The sequence below is a fragment of the Corvus moneduloides genome, chromosome 17, assembly GCF_009650955.1.
Source record: "Corvus moneduloides isolate bCorMon1 chromosome 17, bCorMon1.pri, whole genome shotgun sequence".
In the NCBI taxonomy this organism is placed as follows: domain Eukaryota; kingdom Metazoa; phylum Chordata; class Aves; order Passeriformes; family Corvidae; genus Corvus; species Corvus moneduloides.
Window position 1 is genome coordinate 8,231,305 of NC_045492.1, and position 26,598 is coordinate 8,257,902.

Consider the following 26,598-nt stretch of genomic DNA (forward strand, 5'->3'; position numbering starts at 1 on the left):
ATTAAAGTGTACTACGGTGATTACACAGGAACTTAATTCTCAATTCTGACTGCAGCCTGCTCAAATGAAGAGTAAGAGCTAAGCCAAGCAGGGAAACTCCAGCTCCCCAGCCCTGGCATGGCATGGAGCTGTCTCCCAGAAGCTCTGAGTCCCAGCAGGAACAGGGGGAGCAGAGCTGCACCAGAACACACCTGTTCCTTCCCTACAAGCCCAAGGGCAGCAGGAACTGATGGGCTCTCCCATTCACCTTTCCACAGGAAAGGGCTGGGGAAGAAGCTTCCCACTAAATCCACATTGTGCACAACTAAGTATTCTCATTTTCTGTCTCCCTGAGATGCAACAGTATCATGAGAAAGAACTTCCCTGAGGAACTCCAGAGAACATTTGTAGAAGTTGTTTTTTTTTTTCTCCTCAGCTGTCTCTCACACTGAGGAAAGCTACCCCACATGCTGACAAGCTGTGCTGCACACAGAGCAGCTGGGAAGCACTGCTCTTAATTATGCTACTTTCATTTCACAGTTACCATAATCTAGTTTTGTATGTAAATATATAGCAAGAGACACAGAAATATTTAATCTTTTTAAAAAGTAAGTGAATTTCACAGAATGAAATAGGAATTACAGATTTCTACCCACCAGGAACAGCCATTACTGATTCTGTATGCACACCTCAAGTTACAATTAAACCTATGTGAAGCCTCCTTCCTCTGCTTTAACACCACCATACTCAGCCTGCCTAATTTAATTACAGTATGTAAACCAAACGAGTCACAAAAATGTACAGAATCCCTGAAAACCACAGCCATAGTCCAGGATGATTTTTTAAAAAAGCCCTGAAAGTACTGAAATATAATATCAGTAAAATATGCAAGCCTTGCAACAACTTTCAAGCCCAAATAACATACCCTATTGCACATATCAAGAAGCAGCATATTTTTCTCCTTTGAAAGACATGAAAAACCAGACTTTACAAACAGCAACCCAGTGCTTCCACAGCTCCTAAGTTCACAGTGAAAACCCCTGGAATGCCCAAATGGTCCAATGGACAGAGCACTAGAGCAGAACTCAGAATTGAATTCTCTTATTAATTCTATTGCCAGCACTTTCAACAACCTGAGGGATGTTATTTTCCTGAGGAATCGGAGGAAAACATCACCATTTCTTTTATAAAGCACTTTGAGATCTACTGATAAAGCAGTTGAAGGTAGTGTCAGAACACAGATTGAGCACACCAATAAAACAGCCAAAGTGCCTGTTTTATGGACCCAAAAAAATTATCTTTGCACAAAAATTGCACCAAGGCTGCAGTGACACAGCATCTGGAACCAGCACAGCATCAACTTATCAGCTCTGGGGAGTTACTCTATGAAATTACACCTGTGGAACATTTATTTGCAGCATGAGAACCACGGCACAATTTGCTTTTCCTAGTTCAAGGAAGTGTCTCATATACAACAACAGCAGCTACACATCCTCAGGATCCTCGCTCGGTCCTACACTGTCCAAAAGCTCCAGCCCAGCCAGGTGGGCAGAGCCCAGGTAACACATTTTCACGTGGCTACTGAGGTTCTTCTGGGTGCCGAAGCCCTTCCCACAGCAGAGACAGACAAAGGTGCGCTCGCTTGAGTGCACGGACAGAAGGTGCCGGTTTAAGTCTGTCTTGTCACGAAACAGCTTGGCACAGTTAGGACACTGCATCTTCTTACAGTGGAAGTGGATGGTCTTCTCGTGCCGGTCCATGTTGGATTTCAGGGTGAAGCTGGCGGGGCACTTGGAGCACTGGAAGCGGGCGAGCTGGCCGGCAGGAACGCCGTCGGCGAGGCCGGGCCTGGTGCAGTCAAGTGCGTCGAATGGGAAGAGCATGGAGAAGGCGTGCTCGTGGATGTGCTCCTTCAGCTCCTCAGCACACTGGAACACCCTCCTGCAGAAGCCACAGGTCAGCCTCTTGGCCAGGGCTGAATCCAGGAAGGTCCCATCAGCAGTGATGTCCATGTCTTCTGACCTTGGGAAGCTCGTATCTGAAACAGACCCATGGATACGCACGCACGGATCAGCCTCTTCTCGTATAAAACAGCAACAGCTTAAAAGTGTATTTTTCTCTCTGCTTACCTGAGTCAGAGTTATCAAACTGCCAAAGGGCCAGCAATCCATCGTAGGCAGCCTGTAAAGGAAAAGCACAGGGAAGTTAAGGCAGGCATTTACAGGAGCCTGTCCTGTAGCAGAGCTCTGACTCCCATCACTGTCACTGCCTTCACCCCTTCTCTAAGGGAGGCTCAATCATTTGACCCGGCAACCCAAAGTGCCTTTGCAAACTTTCACTGCCAGAGCAGGGAACTGGGCCCTTATCTTGCAGGATCTGGTGTTTTGAAGACAGTAATCAACATCCCTGTTTAAGTCTTGGATAACTACTCAGTTTCCATTCTCACTGAGCATTCGTAGGTCCCACTCAGGCCAGTGGGAAACGCTGGACAAAAAATTTTTAGTTGATACAATAGAACTGGAAAATTCTCCCTTAGCCCTCCACAGGTACTTTTCCTTTCCACACAGAAGAGCCTGTAGAACACAAACACCTTCTGTGTAGCTCCCCTTCTTGCAATGCCCTCTGGCACTGCTGATCCAAATTCTAAATAAAAGCTGACTTTATCTTTTTTTTTTTTAATAAATCCTTTGCGATATGCCAGCGTGTGGCAGATGGCAGCCCTGTATGAGGCAGAGGCGTGCTGCAGCCTCGGCAGGTCTGTGCAGACCAGCTCACTTCGCTCTACGGGGACTGCAAAGGAAAATCTGTGCTTCCACCCATTTGTTTCGTAGAATTGAAGTATCATTCAAAAACATTAAGAATAAGAAATGCTGCAGAAAGCTATGGATTTTAGGTCAAACTTCTGACTTCTGTAAGAGAGAGAGCCAGCCCACTTCTGTCCAAATTCAGATGGTTACAAGAAACCCAAATGCAGAACACCAGAAGTGAGCAACGGGTAGCCGAGGCCTCATGCCATTATTATATGCTAGTGTGCAGTGTTATGCAAATGAAGGGATTGACAATTAAAAGGGCATTTTTATTTAAAAAAACCCAGAGGTTTTTGAACAGAAGTTCTGTTGAGGTAAGGCAGAAAGACTAAAACTGGGACAGCACCAGTCCTGACCCTCAAGCAACTTTTAGTTTTAAAATAACCTGTGTTTTTTTAAAAAAAGCTCACAGATTAAAGTATAAGGTGTTAGATCTTTCAAAATACTCCTAACTGGGGAGGATTTGATCAAACAGACACCTTTGTATTTCAAATTCTTTGCATTTCTGCCCCCGTTCTTACCTGGGTTGAGGAAGGCACCTCTCCTTTTATCCCGGTTTCTGGTGACATTTCACCAGAAGAGCAGATCCTGGGGGGTCTCTGAGTGGCAAGGTGTGCTGAAGGCAGCAGGGGAGATGGTGCTTCCACTTTGCCATCACTTTCACCCCTTGAACGATTCGAGGTGGTGCCAGGCCCTGGGGAACACAGGAAACGAATCTCACCCACGTGAACGAGCACCAGCTGGTGGCTTTAAAAACGGCCTCGCAAAGGCAGCGCCCCAGCACTCGCAGCTCATCTTCTGTCAGTGGGAGGGAATGCAGCAGGACAGGGATGCCAGGCTTTTGCTCTCTCTGGTTGATGGGTTGTTTTTTTTTTTTTTAAAACCAGCCTCCCCACCCAAATGTCTGTGTGTACTGGAGTGACATCGCAGGGCTCGGTCACTACAGAGTCCGTCGGGAGAAAGAAACACAGTGCAGCACAAATATCCAGAGCAATCACATTTCTCTTGGAGAAGCACCATTCTGAACACAGACATTTCCATCTTTAAGAAGTGTACATGCAAACTTCATTCCACTAACTTTCTTGAAAGTTTATGTCACAGGTTCAGATCTCAAGATCTGTCCGTGGTGGTTTATTTAATATTGGACTGTCAGTCCGTGATCTCAAAGTGCTTTACAAAAGATGGGAAAAAGGATTCCTGTCACTCTATATTTAGCAAGGATGGAAGTTCAAATATTTGTACAAAACTGTTCAATTATACCTGACAGTCATTACAGTCTAAAAATCTCCCATAACTCAAGAGGAAAACATGCTGTGCCTGGCCCTCGCCTACACTCTAGCAACACCCAAATGGAAAACAATATTCCAGAAACTGCCCTGAGGATCAAAGACAAAGCTAAATACAAATAAAGACTGTGTCATCAATATCAGTGTACATTATAAATTATTATACAAACTTTAGCACATGCCTTGACTGAATATTGGAATGACATAGTGAGCAGGTTGTTCTTTTTGAAACGCAGGGAGGCAAAACCAGAAGCAAATATGGCATTAAATAAACAAATTCGTATTTAAAGCACTCTATGCTCTAAAGGCTTTTTCATTTCCAGCACAAAAGAGTCTGATGGCAACCTTCAGGGATATAAAAAACACTCTTTAATGCAGCTACAAATAACAAGTCACAGTTTACACTGTGTCCGAATACAATGCGCTGTGATCTGCGTGACAACAAAGCACTCTGAGTGAAACCACACCAAGGTTTCGCAATGTGAACAATCCCAAACCTTACTTTTTTATCAGCTATCAAAGGAAAATCTGCTCTTGTACCACGAGCTGGATGTTTGATTTACTTTCCTCTGCTTTGATCGCAGATCGATATCTTTCCCAACTTAGTTAACTCTATTCAGCTGGGATAACAATGCTGCTCCAAGGTTTCCTTCAGGTGCTGCTCATCTGTTGCTGCTGTCATTTAAAAGTAGGACAACAAAATGCCAGAAATTCAAGATAGCAAAAACTCAGGAAAAAAAGGAATCTATCAATATTTCCTGTTAGAAACTGTTACCAGTAATCCAGCTCTACAGGTCCATAGCAGAATTCCTGCCTAGACAGCCACACGTTCCTTTTTTTCCACCCCTGAACATCCCAAACTGATTCAAATTGCCCCAAAGGCATCTCTGGGTTACACTTCTTTGAACTAATGGTATTTTAGCACACAGTAAAGATAAACCAGTGGGGCCTGGCTTGATGAATTCTTTATTAGCACCTTCCCAGTGTTCCACAGGTTCCTAAAAACCTCTGCACTTCTTAAAGCAAAAATAAGGCTAATGAATGAGCAATGAAATAGAGCACAGGGAAGCAATAAACTATCATCCAAGGTGTACAAACACACAAAGATGTACAACACAACAAAGATGAGTTTTCAAACAATAATCAGTATTTATTTGGTTTCAACAACTGCAAGTAACACAAGAAGAGAGAAACCCACATCAATGACCCACACTTTGTACACAAGAACGCAGATTTATGTCCATTCTGACTCGTACTGTGAGAAACCTTTTTCCCTCCTAAACTTGTGCTAAAATGAATTTTAGTCAAAAGTATTTTAAATTCTAAATCAGGAATCAAACCCACTTTCTTTCAGTCAGCTCTGCACACAGAAAATGAAGCAGGGGTTTAGCAGTATTTTTGTGAATACAGAATTCTCATGACAGCTAGACAGTAAACTATTGTGGAAAAGAGAAAGGCAAAGTTATTACATCTAATTTAAAACTGCATCCATTCTCCTCTAAATCTTCTTTTATCATGTACAAAAATTCCACCAAACTGAATACCTTTAACTTCCTCCTGGGAAAGTTGACCACTGTGTAGAATGTATTCCTTAACATCCAGTGTAAGGATAAATTATTGGCTCCAATGAACCACTAACTAAAAATAATCTATTAGCTGGTTTGCCCAAAAGAAAAGGGCTCTGTGTACCATGTAATCACTTGGACTGGAAGCTTCATAGGAATTGCTTCTATAAACAGTTTCAGTTGCAACAGGGTAAACAGGAAAAGCCAAACTTAGCCATATAAAAAAGCCTTCAAATGTGCTATTCTGAAATGTGGAAGTCACCCTTTAAGGGAGTTGGTCCCCCCCCCACGACCTGAAACTTTTCTTTTTTAATGAGAAAACAAGGATGTAAACCTAACAACCACATTTTCTAATGAATATTAAAATCCTTGTTCTCTTGATTATACTTGGCAAAACCAGCTCAAAACACTCGACTGAAGCCTTTGAGACTTCTGGATGTGTGATGTAACCGTGCAGAACAATGCTACCAAAGTTCAGGCTCATAAATGAAATAAGACACGTTATTAAACCAAGGAGCTCTGCAGAGCAGCTCTGCTGGAGTGGAAATCACACAAGCACCACCTGCTTTTAGAGACAAACCAGGAAAACACGGCAAGACCAGGAAAACTCTCAGGATGTCTTATCTGAAAGGCACCCCCAGCAACAACCCAGGCAGGTTCAGTAACCAACAGTTCCCCAGAGAACCTCGGTGTTACCCATGAGTAACTCACACATTTTTTTTCTGTAAAACCTGTGTGTTCCAGGTTTCTGACAAGCATATGAACAACGTCAATCTTGATCACACATCATGAACATCAAACTCTCAGAGCCCTTCAGCTGCAGGTTATCTGGCAACTGTGCTAACCAAATGGCAAGATATTTAAGTTTTTCCTTCTGATTTTAAATGAGTTTGAACTGATTAACTTCAGAAATTCACCATAGTGATACAACACCCCCCCACACACATTCTGGGCTTCATTTTCCACCAGCAGAATGTCAAGTTCATACCTCATATGATCATATAATGAATTAGTTAAAAAGAACACGAGGTAAAAGGAAAACCTTGAGGTAGCCCCTAACTTCTAAAACAGGATGAATTATGTGGAACAGCAAGTGAAAACTTTTAATGTGTGCAGTAACTTGGAGAGTAATATCCCCTTTAGAAATGGCTCATCCAAATTTTAAACATGTTTAACATCCTCTTTGCATCTGTCCACCTCCAATAAGTCTTTTTTCCTCCAAAAAAAAAAAAAACCAAAACAAAACCTGAATACTGCTCCTTGAGGCAGTTATGTACTGCAGTGCTTTGTAAGAGAAGACAATCCAGTGATAGCAGCCAAGATTAAAAAACACTTCACTTCTTTAAGGTCAAGAGAGACTGATCACTTATAACCCCTGAAATTAGCGCATTTCTTTTCAAATCAAGACAGATGAAAACCGCTGGGTTTGGTTGTCTGGTTAAATTCAATCTTTTTCATTGTGCTCCTGCCTACCCCCTCCTCTTTTTTTTTTTTATGTAATATAGCCCAGGACTTAAAATGACTCAACATCCTCAAATTGTTTTTGAAGAAAAATGTCAAAAACACCTACAAAGCCAGCACCAACCTAGACTGTGCTTTTACATCTCCACTATCTGCCTACCACTGTCATTTTAAACACCGAAAATTCTCATCAAGCTTGATGTCCTGTTGTATTCAGTAATGACCACTTAAAAGGGAATCGTATATCACAAGATCTTTTTCAAGTTATTAAAATAAACTGATACCTGTGAATCTGAATAAGATGAAAGAAAAATATGTCTCTTAACTCCTGGCTTCTATAAAAACCCTCTTACCAGGCCAATGTCACATCCCCAACTGCTATGAGAGCTACAGACCAAGCAGGAGGTCTTCTTTTTGACTTGGGCATTTCACTTTGCTTCCATAAAGATGAGATAATTGAAGCTCAGCTGAATGAAATCCAAGTACTAGTGAGAAGACTGGAAAATAAGGACCTCAAATACAGGCTGGACAGGACCTCCTGAGCCATGCCACCCCCTTAGTGAGCTATCAACCACCCCCTTTTCTAAATGTTTCAAGCTTTATTTTAAATCCAGCTGGTCTCCTGCCTGCACCATGCCCATTCCCAAACTCCGCTTCTCAGCTGGTTGGGCAATCTCTAATTTTTAACCCGGATTTATGACTGCTTCATACACATTTATCTTTACATCAAGTGGTGCTTCAGTTTTAAAGCAAAACCTAAAATCCTCCAACCAGGAGAAGGATGATGGATAGAGGGCAGCGCCATCATTATTCCAATTTATCAAGACAGAAGATGAAACTGCTGATTTCACCCGTCAGGAGTCACAGATCCGAGCCCGCGGTGCATCCATCACCCGCGGTGGCACATCGACCCAGGCTCCCACCCATCCTGGTGCCAGCTCAGGGCACTCTGCTCCCTGCACCCAAACCCTGCCACTGAACTGAGCCACATCTGTGCTGTTCCACTGCAACTAAGGGATTTTCAGCCCTGGAGGCCAATCTGAAATGTGATTTAACTGGAAATCCTTCGGGAAGTGAGTTACTGTGAAAGAAACCAGAACACTGCACCAGCCATTCCCCACAAATATTTAAGCTACAGAATAAGGTACAGAAACTTGAAGGGTTTTGGAGTTTTTTTAAAAACAATCCCACTGTTCAGACACGAGAAGTGAAAAGAGACACTAAGTCTGACACTACATTGCGCAGTTAATTCCCTTTGTCACACAACTCCTGTGACCAGCTGGCCACTTGGAAGGGGCTTGGAGCAACCTGGTCTAGTGGTAAGTGTCCCTGCACATGGAAATGGGTTGGAACAGGATGATGTTCAAAGTCCCTTCCAACCCAAACCATTCTAGGACTCTATGATCCATTCTCTAATTCTATGACCATTAAAGTTCTCTGTCTTTTGCCATTGAAGAAGCTAAAAGAAAACAGAGTAATAGATATCCCTAAGTGAACTTTTTCACCTGATCAGTTTCCTCAGCATAGATGAAAATAAACCTTTTCTTCTGGAAATTAACATGTGGTACTCAGAAAGCTGCTGCTTGCTCTAGTCTAGTTCACAAATGATATATCTTCTCAGAGTATTACTAAAACACAGCATAATAACATGTCTCTTTCTTTATGCACTAGACAATCAAGCTGCAATGAAGGAAACACAAAAATATGCTGAAAAATCAGCTGTCCACACCTAATGGTTCACATCAGCTGTCTCCAACAGACCACCAGAAGAAAAACATTCATTTCCAGGTGCAAGTATAACAAAATCAATAGCTGCTCATTACTTACAGCTCTAAAATTAAACTGCAAGAAGTAAAGATCATGCAATCTACAACACCCCAATTATTTCCACAGACGCAGGAGCAACATTCAAGCCGTTCAACATCAATCAAGTTTGGATTCAAAACCTTTCCCATAATGACTCAAATAGTTTGTATTTTGTTTGTAAGTACCATTGTGCAAACAAGCAAAACAAATTTGAGGACAAGCGCTACAGGCTGAATATTTTCTTCTATGACTTCAGCAGTTAACATTAAGGATGGGTCAATATCAGACAAAAGTTTCCAAATTTTATAGAAAGTGGGATTAAGCAGGATTTAAACCTGGATATAAACACATCACCAGCAACCAACGAGGCGGTGATGTGTATTTTCTTCTTGCTAAAGACTTCCCTTAAAGCGTCAGTAAACAAAAAAAAAAAAAAAATCCAAGAGAAGAACACCAACTTACGGGAGAGTGAGTGCGTGCCTTTGGGGAGGTACTCGAAGAGCAGCGAGCTGTCCTCGCCCAGCATGTCGGCTTTCAGCGACAGCAAACTGTTCTTACTCATCAGAGCCGCGCGCAGGTTGGCCACGGTGGCGGCCTGGAGCGCATCCTCCTTGTCCGGAGTCAGGGGCTGCTGGATGTAGCTGGATTCCCCGCCCAGCAGCGCTTCCTCCACGTTGGCGTAGGGGTCCGGCCGCTCCACCCTGCTGTCAGAGCTGCTGGGCTCCGTCCCGGCCACATCAGCACCTGCAGGAGGGAAGATGCTGTCAGAGACACGGGAAAACTCCCGGCCCTGGGACCAGGACCATGCACCTGCCTCACTGTGCATCTGGGAAACAGAACCAGGAATGCAGCAACAATTATTTTGGCTTTGCTTTTCACGTGGCAGTGCTGCTTCTCATCCCCCTTTTCCTGCCTCACAGCTGGGGGTTCTGCTTTTCCAGCCTGCTCCCTCCTGCCCCACCAACTGGGCTTCAGTTCAGTACCACACGCTTTGAAGGCAGGGCTGAGGGAGGGGATGTATATTTTACCCACAACCTGGATAAAACTATTTATTTATCTTAAACAAAGAATTCAGGATGGTTTGCTAGTACTGAAATTACATTCAAAGGTTAAAGTTCTGTTTTCTCCCTAATTTGACACTCCGGTAGTCAAAATTTTCACTCTTTCATTTCTTCCCCATGATGCAGGTTTTGAGAAATCCAGTAATAAGCAGCCTCTAAAAGCTGAGTATAAATCCCTTGGGGTCACCTACTCTAAAAAATACACAGTAACCAGTGGTTCCCAGCATATAGCACAGGGTGGGTTTTATACAGAAGTGATACAGTTAAAAAAAAAAAAAAAATACCAATCAGCCACTTTACAACATGTAACTACAAAGAAACTGTATAAATATAAAACATATTAGTATAAATGTATCAATTACTGAACCCAAACAAAACCAAAAAAGCTATGATACGGTAAATTCCTTCCTGTGAAAACACAGTTTATTTTTGTATTTTTTGGGGAGGTCTAATTGAAGAGCCTCTTTTGTTTGAACTTTGACTCTCTTACCAGCTTAAATAATTTATGTATTTTTATGTAAAGGAAAATGACTCTCAGACTCCTCTCTATTCTTCACATGAAACTACAAAAATTACACACAAAAAGGGCTGTTGGCCCATTTTTAAAGTGCATTAAACAAATTGCAATTACCTACTCCACAATCTGCAGCAGCAAACACAGCTGACACACTCAAAGCCCAGCTGAGCACCTGGCAAATGGAGCTGAAGCTTCTCAACAAACTTATGCCTTTGTGGCATTTCTCCTCTCAATGTAGAGGGAAAAAACCCATATCCAAAGAGAAGGCTCAGATAATGAGCTATCAGATGCAAAAAGAAGCTGTTTCGCAGATCCTGAATATTTTATTGCCTCCTAGTTTAAAAGAGATTTAAATCTACTTAATGCAAGAGGGTACTATTAGAGCTCAAACCAGTGGTAGGATACGTATAAAATTAATACCTGCTGCTTTCACACATTCACCTTGCACTCTTCAGGGCAAGGAATTCAGGTGTTGTCCACACATAGCAGTGCAATAAACTCACTCCTGAACAGAAGCTCAGGAGAGAGGAGGAGGCAGAGTGGGGACACTCCAGCACTCGGCTTCCGCAACTTCAAACCAGGGCAAGGCATTAACCTGCAGAGCCTTATTAAAAAATGCTAATGAGGACACTGGGACTGTGCCCACCTCCTGTAACCTGGAAAACAGCTGAAGGAAGATCATTATTTTTAACTCCATTTTACAGGTGGTGGCTGCCAGAGAAAGATGCGGGGACTCACTCAAGGTGTCCAGCTTGCGGAGCCAGGAGCAGCCGGTGAATTTCTCAGTCCCAGCTCAGAGCATATCAGATTCCAGAATATGTTCAGATTGGTTTTACTAAGCTGCACTGTTCTGCCAGTACATCCTACTGCTAGGCTGTCCCTTTAAAAAACAAACAGCCTCAAAGGAAACAATAAGGAAAAAGCAATCACAGGCAGAGTGTTCCCACACCCCGGAGATGTAGGGAAAGCCCAAGGCCGGGGGCTACAAACACAGGAGGAAGTTCATAAATGTGAACTACCAGAGATGTTCTCTGTTTAAAACAAACCATTTTCCCTCCTCCATCTGTGTTTCGCTTGTATTATTTCATATTATCAGTTTTATTAAATCTTAGCCAAGCAGAAGAATTCAAATACTTTGAATTTTTACGTATTTCGTCATCCCTCTGTCAGCAGCTCACAGGATATCCACTTTTCTAGATGATAATGAAGATTTTTTTAAAACCAGCCAGCATGCCTACATTAAAAAAAAATTAGAAGACAGTAAAAAACCAGCAGCTGTTACAAAAGGTGGTGAAGGAAGCAAATTAAACTTTAGCCCATTAAACTGGTAAGGTGACAGAGAGCTTCATCACATCAAAGCCACGATAACAGCCCTGTTCCACTGCCTACACGGGGAATCACAGCACGTAACTCAGGCCAGAAAGGGTGTCTGCCCACAAAAATGTGTTCCCAAATAACCAGGCAGGCAGGGAATCACCTTGTGCTTTCTGCCCTCCTTTCTCAGAGCCTGTTACAGCTGCTGATTGACAGTTGCCAGAATCGGCTGCTGCCCGCTGCACATAAACACTAATTGCTAAAACACACGCAGATTAATTGTAACCACAACAAGACATTAAATGTTCCTCAAAAGCCAAGATTAGAGACAGACAGCGAAATAGATGCTTCAGAGCTCCCAGTATTTATAGCTGATGTAATCTAATCAAACACACATTATGGCAAAATAAATATCCACTTAGTCACATAAGTACTAAAATACTCTCAGCACACCAAAACCCAAAAAATGCACCAAGTTCCTCTCCACGGTGCCTCCAAAACCACTTCTCTTTTCTCTAGAATGCAGCTCCTTTTAACAAGATTTAGCCAAAGAATTATATGAATCGAAAGCATCCGTCACTTCCCAGTAATCCAAACTGTTTACTACAGCGCTTCAGCCCCACGTAAACCAGGCTTTAGTCAATGAGCTTCTATTCTGCAATTATTCACTGCCACGGGGCCCAGAGCTCCATCCCAGCCCTCCAGAGCTCGTTTTTCACCCTGCTGGGACAGCCTCTGGGACTGCAGGGCTCCACACGCAGGAAATCCCGAGCTAAACACGGGATTAATGCTGCTTGGAAAACTGAGCTCATTAGTCTCTTTAGCAAATCATTATTTTGCAGTTATTCTATTACACCAGCCTACTTTCCAAAACACAGAAGCTTTAGAAAAGCTTTCTTAAGTTTGTTGACTTGGATGAATATTTTATTGTTAGCTTTTACTGTCAAATAAAACACAGGGCCTATTTTTTGACAATTTTGGCAACAGTACTTCCATGCAATTCTGGAAACAATAGTAAAGTTCTTCCCTACACATGAAAGCATCACGTAACAGGGGTACAAGGACTGTATCACAGAGGTCACCCGTCCCAGCTGAGCTCAGAACACACTTCATTCCCAGCCACACAAACCAGCCAGGCTTTAATAGATCCAAGAAGAGGAATAAACCTCACACCAGGACAACAGAAGCAGCACAATATTCCCAACACACCCAGAGTGGCTACTGTGTGAGCTCTGGAAGTCCTATAAACCAAGCTCCTGTCACAAACCCAGGAATGGGAAAACCAAGTTCCACTTGTCAAAGAAAATCAAGCACTACAGACATCTGGCAGCCCCTTGGAAAGGGCTATGGCACAAATCAAAGTAATGCAATGTACTAGAAGTATCCAAATGTTAATGTGATAATTTATTTTCAAAGATCTAGGAAGAAGCTGACAGTAAAAAGCATTAAACGTAGTCCAATGACTGAGCAAAACACACATGCCATCCCAGAAACAGCTAGGAAAAGCTCCATTTTAAAGACTCCATTTACTACCTTAATTAATTACTTTAATAAGCAAACCAATTCTTTTTCTTGTATTTCTTCTCCCTGTTTCTATCATTTTTTCTCATTACATCTTAAACTCAGCTGTTACCAAAGTACTTCCTCAGCGTCTGCTTCTCTCACACCACTTATTTCTTGTTTGTACTGTGTTTTAACCTTCTCAGTAAACCCCCAGTGGGGTTTCCCAGACTCCCAATGCTATTATTCTCTTTCATTTTTTTTTTAAATTATTTTTCCCCCTTTTCATCTTTTATTCCTGCTCTCTTACGTAGACAGTTGAACATCTAGAAATCAGTAGCTGGAGAACTAAACCCATGAGAAGAGAGAAAGGCGTGAATAAAAGCCATACAAGGTTGCATCGGCTGCTGGAAAACTCAAAGAAACAAGCTTTTTCCCCAAGAACTAAAGGCAATGTTTTGCCAGGTCGCTCTTTCTCAATATTGCCCTTTTCATTACAGTCTTGAGATAAGAGGGGATCCAAGAAATCTTTCATCCTCTCTTCAAAGCCCTGTTTAGTGTGGCAGGAGCACAAAGCAGGGATGTTTCTCCCTCGGTGTTCCGAGTCTCTGGGATGCCAGGGTTGTGTGACGGAGGTGACCTCCAGCAGTGAGGGGGGAGCCAGCCACAGGCACTGGAGTCCTTCAAAGGATGGCAACAGTACCTCACTTACCATTTACAGAGCTTTAAAACAGTTCCTGTGTGTTTCTCCATCAACCTGGCAAATTTCAGCAATCTCTGAGGAGCACTCCCAACCCCTCCTCAGCCCCCCTGGAATGCAGGGGTGTTTCATGAGCCATTCCTCCAGCATACCTTTCTGAACTGGAGGTCTCACTGATCAGCACCTGGAGTAAACTCCCTGCAAGTCCCACAACCTCCAAAGACGATGGCAATTCAAGTCACCTCCTGCCACAAAAAGCTCCTGACCCTTTCCTGTAGTTCACTCACTGCAGGACCCATTTTGGCAGAATTACTGTGGAAAGGTGAACAGAAGGAAAGACACTTTTGAGTACAGGAGTCTTGCTGTCAGCAAGGCAAGAACCAGGGAAAGTACAGTCTGGAAAGAGGAGCAGCTGGAATTACACCTGAAGTGGTGTCACCAGACAGGGGAGTGAGAAATCATCCTGACCTAGGGCAGCGTTACTGCTCTGTCACCTGGAGTCATCTCTAAGAATTGCAGAATAAATTAGCTTGAAAGTAACTTCAGAGCTACTTTTAGATTTATATTCCAGTGGCTTGTACAGCCCAGTTGTGAATACCAGCAGGGAAGACAGAGCAAAACTTCCCCAGGTGCTTCCTCCACCTTTCGACCACTTTGTGAGGAATCTCCTCCTTTCACCCCATGAGAATCTCCCTTCCTGTAATTCGTGTTCATTACCTCTCATCCTTTCTCAAGGCACATCTGACAAGGGTCTGGCCCTGGATAATCCACCCACCCCCCTTCTCTTCTTCAAGGTTTTAAACCAAGCTGTCTCAGCCTCTCCTCACACACATCATCTTGATGGCCTCAGCTGCGCTTGCTCAAGCTTGTCAAAGTCTTTCTTGGCCTGGAGATCCCCAAACTGGATCCTGTACTCCAAATGCTCTTCCTAAGGCAGGCAGCCAGCCTTCCCTGGCTGCCAGGGCACACAGGCTCCTCTTCAGCTCCTTACTCACCAGAAGACATTTTCTGCAAAGCTGCTTTCACTCTCCTTGGCTGCCAACCCAAACTGCTGCACAGGGTTATCCTGTCCCACATGCAGGACTTCACACTTGTCTTGGTGGAATTCCTGCTGTGCCTGGCACCGCTGCCTTCCAGCCAGTCATCCCTCCCAGCCTGGTGCCATCCAACAACTCACTTGAGGGTTCACAACATCCCACCACACGACTTGTTAATGAACAAAGTCAACAGCATCGGGCCTGGAAGCAGCCTGTGATGGATGCAGGCATCACACTTTCTGGGGCAGATGTTTTGGATCTCCTGCACACAGCTGGATAATTTTCAGTGTGATGGAAAATTTAGGGGTTTTTTTGTTGTTTACAACATGACAAGCAGAAAGGGAAGAGGTCTCAGCATCAGCAACTTCTCCCACCCCAAATTCCTGCACCCTCCCCCTGCTACTCCCTCAGTGGTACCAGGACCACACATATAGTTGTGATTGAACTTGAGACAGGAACTAATATGTTAAAAATAAACCGATTTATTTTAAAAAGTTATTTTTAAATACAGATCAGTTCCTCTCTCTGGTTCTCTACATGGTTGCACGGACATTTTCACCGGAACAACTGCAGGAGAGCGTGGGGGTGCAATTAAATACCAAAGGAAAGTGGGAGCCACTTAAACTCAGCTTTTGTTTCAGGTACACTGCCAAATTGTGACCCAAAAAAACTTAGGTGAAATCAAAGATTTAATTTTCTAAGGTTCTTCTACCTATTTGGGTCAAGTATCTGCTTGACAGTAGATTTTATCTAGAATTCCAGGGATGATGTTTCTTGTGTAGGTTTAGGAAGGTTTGGCTTGATCTCCTTCTGTACAAAAGACAATTAATTTTTAAACTCTCAGGGAAAAAAAAGAAAAAATAGCTTTCATTTCATAGTGTGCTTTTTGATTGGGAATTAAAAAAAAAAAAAAAGAGCACACAGGCTGGCAGAAGAATGACAATGTTTTACCAGCTGCTAAAAATATCCTTGAAGTTTGTATTTCAGTTCCCTCCTCCTTTCTAACAGAAATCTTCCAAAAGTGTTTCACAACTCACTGTTTGTTAAGCAAACCCCAGCGTTCTCACCCACTGCAATATTTACATGGGGAAGTGATGCCATGAGTTATATTGGGTTTGATTTGCACTGTTTTACAACCATAACAGCAGACATGTGGATACAATAAATGTGCACAGCATTCAGAATCAGCTCCAATTTCCTAGAGCAGGAAACAATCAAGCAAACATAGATATTTAACCACAACACATATGATCATTAAAAACTGCCTTTATGTTAAAGGCAGTAAGATATATTAAGTGAATCCTTATGGAATCAAAAACTTGGTCTCCTTGAGGCTGTGCTTTCCCACCCCTCTTCTTTCAGATTTGAGTCCCACTACAGCTTTTCCACCACGACTCAAAGCAGGGTGACCTGGCACTGTCAGGATTTGAGTTCTAAAAAACACAATCCTGCAGGAAAGTGCCGATTCCCAATGCTGCTTCTGTTTCTGGAGGGCTCAGGAGGAGCCCACGCCAACTGAGGCTTCAATATAATTTCCCAGCCTACAGCCATAGGATGTTCATTATCTGTGTTTCACCAACAGAAACATTCTCCTCACCAGCTCTAGAACACTATTGCTAAAATAAACCAGGCTTGTTCTACGCAAATATGACCTGGTTTTACGTTGCTATTCCTGCAGCGTATTCCAAAAGCTCAAGTGTATCCCCATCTTTGCCATCCTCCTCAAAACAGTAATCAGTGTACAAGTAACTGGAAAATTCCCTCCACTCTTCCAGGCACCTGGAAAAAAAATAATCAATTTTCATCTCTTTCCCATAATATTTGTTTTTCTACCATTGAATCAAGCTCTGCAGACACTTTTCTGTGGTCAGCAAAAGGAGCTCCTGGCCCAAACCCTGCTGCTTGTTGCTGCTCCCCCACCTCCTGTTAGTGACCTCAACTCAACCGTTCCTTGCGCTACAGAGCAAATCTGGCCAACTGCTGATCTTCCTAAAAAAGGATAAACAGAACCAATCCAAAAAAGAGAAGAATGGTTAAACTGGGTGAGTTAATTGTTTCTGAAACTCTTCTAAAATGGGATAATGAAGTATCTTTGCAGGAGCAAGAATGACTGGGCAGTGCAGAAATACCTGAAGCCACTCTTGTTTCTCCAAAATATGCAGAGAATTGTGCAGTAAAGTGATAGTCACTTTAAAATCACTTTAAAAGTACTATATCACTTTAAAAGTACTATAATATTAACCTCTTTTTCCAAGTCTCCTAATTCAGGCAGTAAAAGGAGTGACACTATTCCCTGCTGCTCCTTGGGACAGAGGCAGACACAAACATGAAGGGACAGAAATAAAACGTTTTCCTTTGGAAACAAGTGCCTTGAAAAAAAAAAAAGAACGATAGAATGAAAAATAAATCAAAAACCAGTACAAAGAAGGTTGGGTTTGATTCCCAGGCACTGCATCTGAAGAATTAATTCCTAACTATGTTTTAATGCAACAGCAGCACTGCAAGTAGGGAAATTAAAGTCCTGGACAGGGCTGATTGCAAAGTAGGACTAGAATTTATGTTAAAATACTAAAACCTTCTTGATTTCTCACTTGTAATTTCAAAGTAAAGAATCAAAAGGGGTAAAAAGTTTTGGAAAAGTTGAGATCTCTGTAAAGAAAAGCACAAGGAACAAATAAAATAGTGAGAAGGGCACTCAGGAGAGGGGAAATGCCTCTGATCTCTGGAGTTAAAGCAGATTAACAGAATCAGAACTGCTACCACGGGGAGGAGGAAGAGGAGAAGGAGGAGGAGGAGGAGGGCTTGGGAGCCTGGGGAAAATGGAATGCAGGGTGGGGAAAGGAAACAGACACTGAGCTTTGAGCTAAAGCTGGTTTAGGGTGGAACCATTTTAAAGCCCGGGTGTAGCCAGGGAGTAAGTGTGTCTGGGTTTAAAGCAACGATTTTAGTTTCCAAACTTGAAAATAACCTGACCTAACCCTTCAATAACAAACTCCAAAGTTACTCCTGCAAAGATTGTATCCTGATAACCCCATTAGCCTGTACCTGTGGTGATACAGAGAACCTGAATTATTCACTGAGCACCCTCTGCAAAATTCTCCATATGGACACAGAGATCAGTGGTGTTCGGCGTGGGTTTTTTTCCCTTTAGTTTTGCATTTCGAGGCAACTCTCAGCCACCTCCATGCTGTGCACTGGTGCTTCAGGCACACCAAGAGTTCCAGAGAGGGTCCAGAAACCTGGGCAGCTCCTAAGCCTGAGGAATGCAGGCTAAGCCGATTTCGGGCTAAGAAAGAATTCAGGGGGTGGCATAAGAGCACAGAGCTGTAACCCCTCCACGTCTGGCTGCATCACTGGCCACCAGGGCTTATGGTGTCAAAATATCTCCCCAGCAAAACCCCCTCAATTGTAGCAAAGACGGTTTTAATACCTTGCACCATAACTGCATCGTCATGGCTGTAAAAGAAGGTGGGAAAATGCAGTAATGAACTTAATTTTCCAAGTGGCAGGCAATTTGTAGTTTACTATTACCTACCCTCAAAAAATACTCCAACACCTTTCCAATAAGCTGTTTTGATCCAAAATATCTATCCTGCTTAAAAAGTGATCTTTCCAAAGTGAGGTATAAAAGAGGTTTAAGTAACAAACTAACAGCAGTAAAGTATTAAAATTTGAGCCTGTGTTGGTTTTTAGGACATCAGACATTCATCTGACAACTGAAATTTTAGCCAGCCCAGTTTTCAGTCATGGCTGTAACAAACCATTAAACACCTGAAGTTTTCCCACTGCAACCAGGACTCAGACCACAGCAGGTGGACTGGAGACTCCCTTTCTTCAAAGCAAAGTCCATTTAAAGGAAGAGTAACTTCCTGTATTCTGTCCCAGTGATTTTTCTGGCTGGATTATTTCAACACTACATGCTTCCAAAACTTCTCTCAGCACCTCCTTCAATACCTTCATTTTTGTCTTGTAGAACAGAGCAAAAATCTTTAGGAGTTCCTTAAACACCTGAATTCTGAGTACCAACACCTCACTCATATTTCCCTCCTTTTCTCATTTTGCAAAATCTGGATTCCTCTAGTTGGACTAATATGCTTGCCAAATACCACAATGGAAACAGGAGAATTTTCAGGGGAATTACTTATTTAATAATGACTTGAAAACATGAATCAAGTGAAGATTTGAAGATATGCATTGACAATGGGACAGAGTTATAGGAAGCCCAGTAGCTTGCTGAGAAAAAACCAACTTTTTTTCAAGAATAAAATTGTCCTGTAATAAGGCAATCCACAAATTCACCTGCCTGCACTCAGGTCCAGAGACCTCACCTGCAGAAAATTAGTTGAGCTCATCTGGAAAGAGCTCTTTCTTGCCTGTCTCTGAAGCCTTTTGCAATGTAAGCTCACTATGTGATCCAACTGTTCAGCATCTGTGCTCCCCAACAGCTCCTGTAATCATAATTTGCTCTCTGGAAACCAAGACAGAAAAAGGGATGGGAAAAGGCTGATGACACCAGCTGTCTTCAGGCTTCCCAGGGAGCCAGCAGCTCCCTGCAGCAGTCACTGCAATCACATGTGTGTCACTGGAAAACGAGCTACTTGAATGTCTCCTCACCGGGAGGGAGGAAACTTGTGCATAATTAAAGATTTTGATGGGGAAAATGTTAAAGGAACTGTGAACTCTGCAAAGTCAGAAGGATACAGTGAAGTCCTGCCTGTCCTTCCCATGGAGGTCACCACTCTGGGCTTACTCAAGTTCTGAAGCTCTTCTTAACAGAACACAGAAATTCCACTACATGTATTAAAGGAAAGGAAAGAGTTCCCCAACTGCAGCACCTTTAAAAAGGGCTGCTCTGTTTTTAAAATAATTAGCTTCATTTCACAGTCAATTGGCACACAGAAATTCACTTGCAGCTTTTGGGTGCAAACACTCAGAAGATGTGTGGGAGTATTTCCTTGGAAATAAATTCCTGAATCATAACCACCAGGCTTGAACTAACACATTAATAAAGCCGTCAATAAATCCTTCAAAAGACACCCTTCAAGTGGCAGAGTTTTCCATTATGTGAAGAGGCAAAGCCAGCAACACTTTGCTGGCTTAACAGTGAAGATATCCATCCTCTTTGGCAAGAGCCTTTCAAACACCACCTGATCCTGTAGTCCATGCACTCAGGATGTGTAATCCTGTAAAAATTTTATCCAGCAAGGTTAAAGGAACAGGAACCTAAGGCAAATAAAGATGTTCAAGGCACACGACTGCTTCTGAATTTCATAAGCATCTTTGACACAAAAACTAACAAACAGCAATATGTTTCTTTAGAAAACCTATGAAATTCAAGAAAAAGGGATAAAATAAAAGGCAGACCTGTTCTTTTGGCAAGTCCATGGAGGAAATTCTTCTTGGCTCAGTTATGAAGAAAGTTATTATTTATAAAAGCCCATCCTTCAGTTTACTTTGGAGAACTGCTGCTTCAAGTTAATGTGGCTTGGTGAGGAAAACATATATATGAATGTTTCCTACAAGGAATGACAGACTGACATCCTGAACAACCCAAACAGGATGAGAAAGAGAAAACCTAATGTGTTTGATGCTAAACAGACAGTCCAAATTAATAAATAGGAACTAGCATGAAAAGATGGTGCTCATCAAGCTTTGTGCTTGACTGACACCACCCTGGGAAACTGAGAGCTGAATCACAGTCTCAATCCAGCACCTCAGTTTTTCATTTGTATTCTTTTGCAAATCGTATTTGATTATTCCTTCTTGGATGAAAAAGACAATCTTCATGGCAGGCATTAACAATCTCTTGCTATTTCCATTATGTTAGATTACCATTAATAAGATTACTCCAGACATTCCTTTTTATTTTAATCTCCAATGTTGTCAAATTCAAAGACTCTCAACAGCACCCCACCAGCATATGGGAAATCAACTGTTCACAAAGAATTTTCTTACCCTTTCAATTTAAATAAAACCTGTGCCTTTTTTTGAGATGTCATTGATTTGTATTTAAATAGTCTACTTAAATATTTGGAACACTTTAATACACCTGCCTGTACTGGTAAGAATGTTTTTCCCACTGAAAGCAGCACCACTGCTGAGTATGAACGAGCTGAGTTGTTCCAAAAGCAAAGTTTCAGTGATTGCAATGTGCTTCTTTGTAATATAACAGGAATTAAGTAACCCTATATAACAGAGGAGTAGGAAGCATATTTTTCATCTGTGAATATCCTGCCTCAAATAATCACTGAATTCAAAGGGTGACACAATAGTTACTTACAAGATTCCCCTTCCAAAATGCTGCTGAAATGCAGTGCTGCTTGCAACCACGACCAAAAGAGTATCTTGCACAATTTCAGGAGGAAGACTGAACTTTGAAGAAGTATTCTCCTAAATCAGCTTTTGCATTTCCAGAGGGCACGTGTTAGCCCAGCAGTATAGAGGCATTTGTAAACAGCACCCCAGTGATCCCAACAAGAGCTTTCAGCCTTAGCAAGCAGCATCTTAGAATAACTGATTAGATCAGAAAAGTGAACGAGCCCCAAAGAACAAAGAGTTCTAGGTAACTTTCTTTCCTCTCAGTTACTTCTGAAAGAACATTCAACACCCATTTCCTCCGTAAGTGAGCAGCTTTCCATCTTAGCTGTGAACATTGCTGACAGGGACACTTCTAAATAAATGAGGTAAAAGAGAGCCCTAGACTATGAAGCCTGTTTTAAGAAATGAAACCTGACATGACTAAATCAAAGACAACTTCAAGCTGAAATTTAAACACAACCCAAATACTTGTTACAAGTGTCTGCACTGTGTCATTATCCAATTGCACACAAGAAAAATCAATTATTGTTCACACTTATGAGTCAAGTCTGCAACACCCCGACAGCACTGCTGAGTTCTAACAGGAGAGGGAAAAACCTGGGGTATCAAAACCCAACCTAGGCACAACCCTGTAGCTCAGGAGGTGGAGAAGTTTGCAGGAAAATATCTCCCATCTGCTGGATATGGGAAAGACCCATGCAAGACCAGAAGATCTTGCTGCTTGCAGGGCCCCACAGACAGGGATGTTTTTGGGGTAACAGGGTTGCTTTTACTTCACAGTGAAAGAGCAGCAGCCTCACCTGAGTGCCCATCTGATTTCCCCCAAACCACAGGTTTACCACACGAGAGGCTGCCTACGGACAAGGTGTCCATGGTTAACTAAAACTGAACATGTATGGATCTCAAATCCTTTGAAATCATACCAAAAAAATCCCCAAGGACACCAACTTGACCTAAGACACACGCAGGGCTTGCAGAGACAATCCTGGCTGTTAAGCCCACAGGCACTCGCCCCACAATTTCAGACCCCACAATGCAGAGGAACCTCCCTTGCCAGCAGGGCAGAAAGGAGAATTTCACCTGCATTCACCTCTCCAGATGGCAAATATGGGGAATCCAGGAGCAGCTCAGTCTCCACACCCCCCCCCTTTTTCCTCACGGACACGCTGCTCTCTGCCAGCACAGGCAGCCTCTGAGCCTGTTCAGTTTGGACAGCAAGAAGTGGTGCCATTAATTTTTTCTTTTTCTTTTACCAGCACTACTGGAATATTGAAACTCTTCCCCCCGGCCACCACCACTCAGCTGCTCTTTTCCCACCACTGGAACCACCTCCTTTATTGGAAACTGCATTTCAGACAAGATTGGGAACAAATAATTTGATGTGCCTGCTGACGTGCTGTCTCAGCACTGTGCTGAGTCAACCCCTCAAGCCACCTTCCTCTCATCTGCAAACAGGCACTGCAATTTAATTCCTTAACAATTAGGGATTAAATAATCTAAGTTTCATTCAGCTTCCAGTAATACAATCTCTTCTATTCTGCACTATTTTCAGTAAAGACACTCAATCTATACCCAGCTTTCCAAAAGGCTCAGAGCTGCAGCTCTGTTTCTGCAGCCACTCCAACATGTCTGGCTCACTCCAGATACCTGTCCAGACCCACACCCCTCAGACAGTACAAGTGATCAAGCTGTTTTTATGGGATGCCACGGAAAATGAAAAATAGTTGCATGAGAACAGAGACCAGGAAATCCATGCTGAGTCTTCACTCAAAACAAGGATAAAATACATGCATCGTAAAAATGAGATTCTTCATAAATCACTGTTATCTTAAATTATCTCGCATTTTTCTTCTAACTGACGTTGTTTAGATTGTATCATCAGCTAATTAGAATAATTACATGCAAGCTTGCTGCAGCAGATAACCATAAAGCATAATAAATCTCAAGACATTTGCAGAGTTACTGTTCAATGAAAACCACATTTAAGCTCCAGTATGTGAGCAACTTCAGCCTCCTTTTTCAGCCCATAAAGACTTTTAAGACTTTCAGTACTCTTTGTATTGTTTTTTTCATCCAAATTTGGCAACATAAAAGTCTATAATCTCACACACCCTTCTCCTGGATGACTTGGATTCTGGTATGCAATGAAACACAGGCTAACTCACAGCATAGACTAAGTTCTTGAAGTCAGCCTGAGACAGTTTACTAACACACTTCCTTAAAGTCCTTAGAAAAAAAATCCAAAACTCCTAGTTCAGAAGCATTCCTGAATCTATTTATTGCCACTGATTAATGAATCAAATGGGACAGTTATCTTGAGACAAAAAAATAACTACTGAAGATTCATGGGAAGTCAAGAAAACAATTTTCTCGCTGGCTACACACTTTAAACGCAGCCACTTGTCTCAGACCACAAGTAGTCACACATCAAAATACACTTGAAGCCATAGTAGTGCCTCAGAAAAACATGTTGTTCTCGAGAGTTACTAAACACTTATCCTGCCATAAGCAGTGACAAGCTGTGGTGGTTTTCCTACCCAAGAGAAAGTGACACCTGAATATCAGGAAATTCTGAAGATGGTATCGGTAAGACTAAATTACACCTGTGTGTGTGGTGTAATTACATCATCAATATACAGCGCAAGGAAAATTCTTCAACCTTGACATCAATGCACACACCTGCTCAAATAAATTCCTTTAACCTTTTCTCTCATTAATTCCAACAATTAGAGTGGTGGTTTTGGGGTGATTTAGGCTGTTCAAGGCCAAAACAAAACTACCACTTTCACAGGAGAACCAGCCTCCATCGAGGCTCCTGACTGAACCACACAGTGCTTGGTGCTTCTGAATTGCTGGCAACACAAGTTTCTACATTTTTCTATTTCTGGCAAGCTCCTATTTCAGAGGCTGATAAGATCATCCCATAAATAGATCTAATTAACGTTTTCAGTTTCATCCCCAAAAACTGGAAGAATGACTTACTTGGGTCTCGACTGCTGTATGGCCATCCTGAGGCAGGTAAAAGGGACAGCACAGGAGAATTTGCCCTGCTGTCATCCTCCACTTGCTGCGTAATATGTCTCACAGTTTCTTTGTTTTTCCTGTTCTTCCTGCGGCCGGTGGGCTGCCAGCCATCCCCCACTCCTTGCTCTGAGAACCCACTCTGTATTGCACTATCCTTGGCAGGATGCAGCTCACCCCCTCCGTAATGCGACGGTGAGACCTGCTCCTCTTTGATACGCAAAGACCCATAGCCCATGTCACTAGTCCAGAGAGACTGGGATGAAATGTCTTCGTGGCTGTCTGGTTTTGGTTCTTGATCCTCTTTCCCATAACTACTCCCTCCCTCGTGGCAGCTGGCAATGGCTGAGTCCCCGGAGGAGTTTGCTGGGCTCGTTCTCCGAGCTAACCAGGGGGATATACTCCTGCCAGCCACGACTGCCGAAATCAGAGCGTCCGTGCTGCTGCTGGAAGGGGCTCCCAGCTCATAATCGACCAGGTCCTCCGAGGCATCAGACTTGATGCTTATGTCCAGAGCTGCTTTGATGAAGTTGTGACAGGCCTGCACGATGTCTGTCATCTGCAGGTAGCTGGCAGCCGACATCACCTCGATGACGTTCCTGCTGGTCAGCGCCAGGTGTGCGGAATACATGAAGTCAATGATTGCCTTAAAGCCCTGGGCAGTGACGATGTCCAGGTGGGTGACTGTGGCCTGGTCAGAGGTTTTCTGCACCTGGCAGTAGAGGGTTTTGAAGTAGCGGCTACTCCCCAGGAGAACGTTTTTGTGAGCCTTGAAGATCTTGCCCTCCACGATGATGCAGACGTCGCAGAGGATCCCGTGCTGCCTCTGCTCGTTCAGCTCCCGCAGCAGGTGACGGTAGTGGGAAGCAATCTCCATATCTTCCTTTCGGTTATTCATTTGGAGATCTTTATGTTTCCTCTTCCACAAGTCCTGCAGGGGGAAGGAAATGACAGGATTACAAAATCCAGGACAAGACTGAGACAAACCCCAGGTTGTACCAAAAGAAGCAACAGGTTCATCTGGGAAGAGTGCCACAAATACAGCTACTGCCTACAATCCTCCACATTCGTTACAAAATGCACCTTACTTTGCCCAGACTTCAAATAATTTATGTTAAAAAGGACTAGATTTGAAGCCAATCCTCCAGTGGCTCATAACATCCCAGAGAAACGTTTCTTGAAGTTACTACAGACTTGTAAGAAAACCCATCTGAAGTAACCGGAGAACAACAGCTGTCAGTTTTTACAGTGAATTTGTTGGAGTTTGGTTTTGAAAGAGATGCTACACTTGAAATCATGTTCAGATGCCCACAGACTACTGAGGGGCACACTGTAACACGTTTTCCTCGAGGGAACAAGCATCGTGTGTAGCACACAGAAGAGCAGAAATCCTCAAAGAGGATTGAACCCGGAATTTCTCTTCTTATACTGCCATGGAGGGGCTATAAACATGGTTTAAAAGTCAGAAGAGCAACAAGCAAATCCAAGACCACAGATCACAAAGTTTTAAGTCCCCACCCAAAGTAAACTGGCAATAGAGCACAACTATGAAATTAATGTTATTTGAAGGTTACTACTTACAAGCAATACTTTGCAATAAACATGTTATTTCCTTGGGTTTACATCTCCAAGTTTACCCCACAGCAACCCTCAGATATTGAGTAGAGAAATTCTCATGATCACCTAAAAAAAGGATTCTTACGACCAACATAAAGCTGAGAAAAATTCACAGGGCTTTTGATCACTTTTCATAAAATTTGGCAGTATTATCCAAAATAAAAGGCCATTTAGTGCCAGCAGCAAGTTATCCTGTAAGTTATGCTCCAGATTATCCTCCTCTTAAATTCCAAAACAGAAAACAAGATCCTAAATGTTGACAGTAATCAGCAGTGCCAGGATTTTCAGATTGAATTTTTTCCAGTTACTATCTTTGCAATTCCATATTTGCCTTTGATGCCACAGCTTTACAAATCTTTCTGCATTCAATTCTGCCATTTTCTCTAGGTTATACCACTTTTTTTTGGAACTTACTATCAAGATTTATTTACCATGTAACAGTGGTTTAATGGTCCAACTAATTAAGAGCACCAAGGTGAAGAATATCTTACTCCTTTCACTCAAAAGCTTAAAATTTGTTCCAATATAAAAAGTCCCAACTGTAGAATTGATATGAGGGTCCACATGTCAACACACAACTGTAAAATTGGACCCAGTTCCAAATGTTAT

At 42.6% G+C, this 26,598-nt stretch overlaps 1 protein-coding gene across 4 annotated transcripts in view; it reads right to left on the reverse strand.

Moving 5' to 3' along the window:
* ZBTB46 (zinc finger and BTB domain containing 46) overlaps positions 1 to 26,598 on the reverse strand; it is a 53,310-nt gene that overhangs the window by 12,427 nt on the left and 14,285 nt on the right. For 3 of the 4 annotated variants that reach the window (XM_032126639.1, XM_032126640.1, XM_032126641.1), the window contains 5 exons: positions 24,334 to 25,303; positions 9,367 to 9,648; positions 3,308 to 3,480; positions 2,109 to 2,160; positions 1,706 to 2,017 (listed from right to left, as the gene is read on the reverse strand). In XM_032126639.1, coding sequence (XP_031982530.1) covers positions 1,706 to 2,017; positions 2,109 to 2,160; positions 3,308 to 3,480; positions 9,367 to 9,648; positions 24,334 to 25,303 — 1,789 coding nt within the window. The remainder of the gene's footprint in view (positions 1 to 1,705; positions 2,018 to 2,108; positions 2,161 to 3,307; positions 3,481 to 9,366; positions 9,649 to 24,333; positions 25,304 to 26,598) is intronic. The other variant, XM_032126642.1, reaches the window with a different exon arrangement.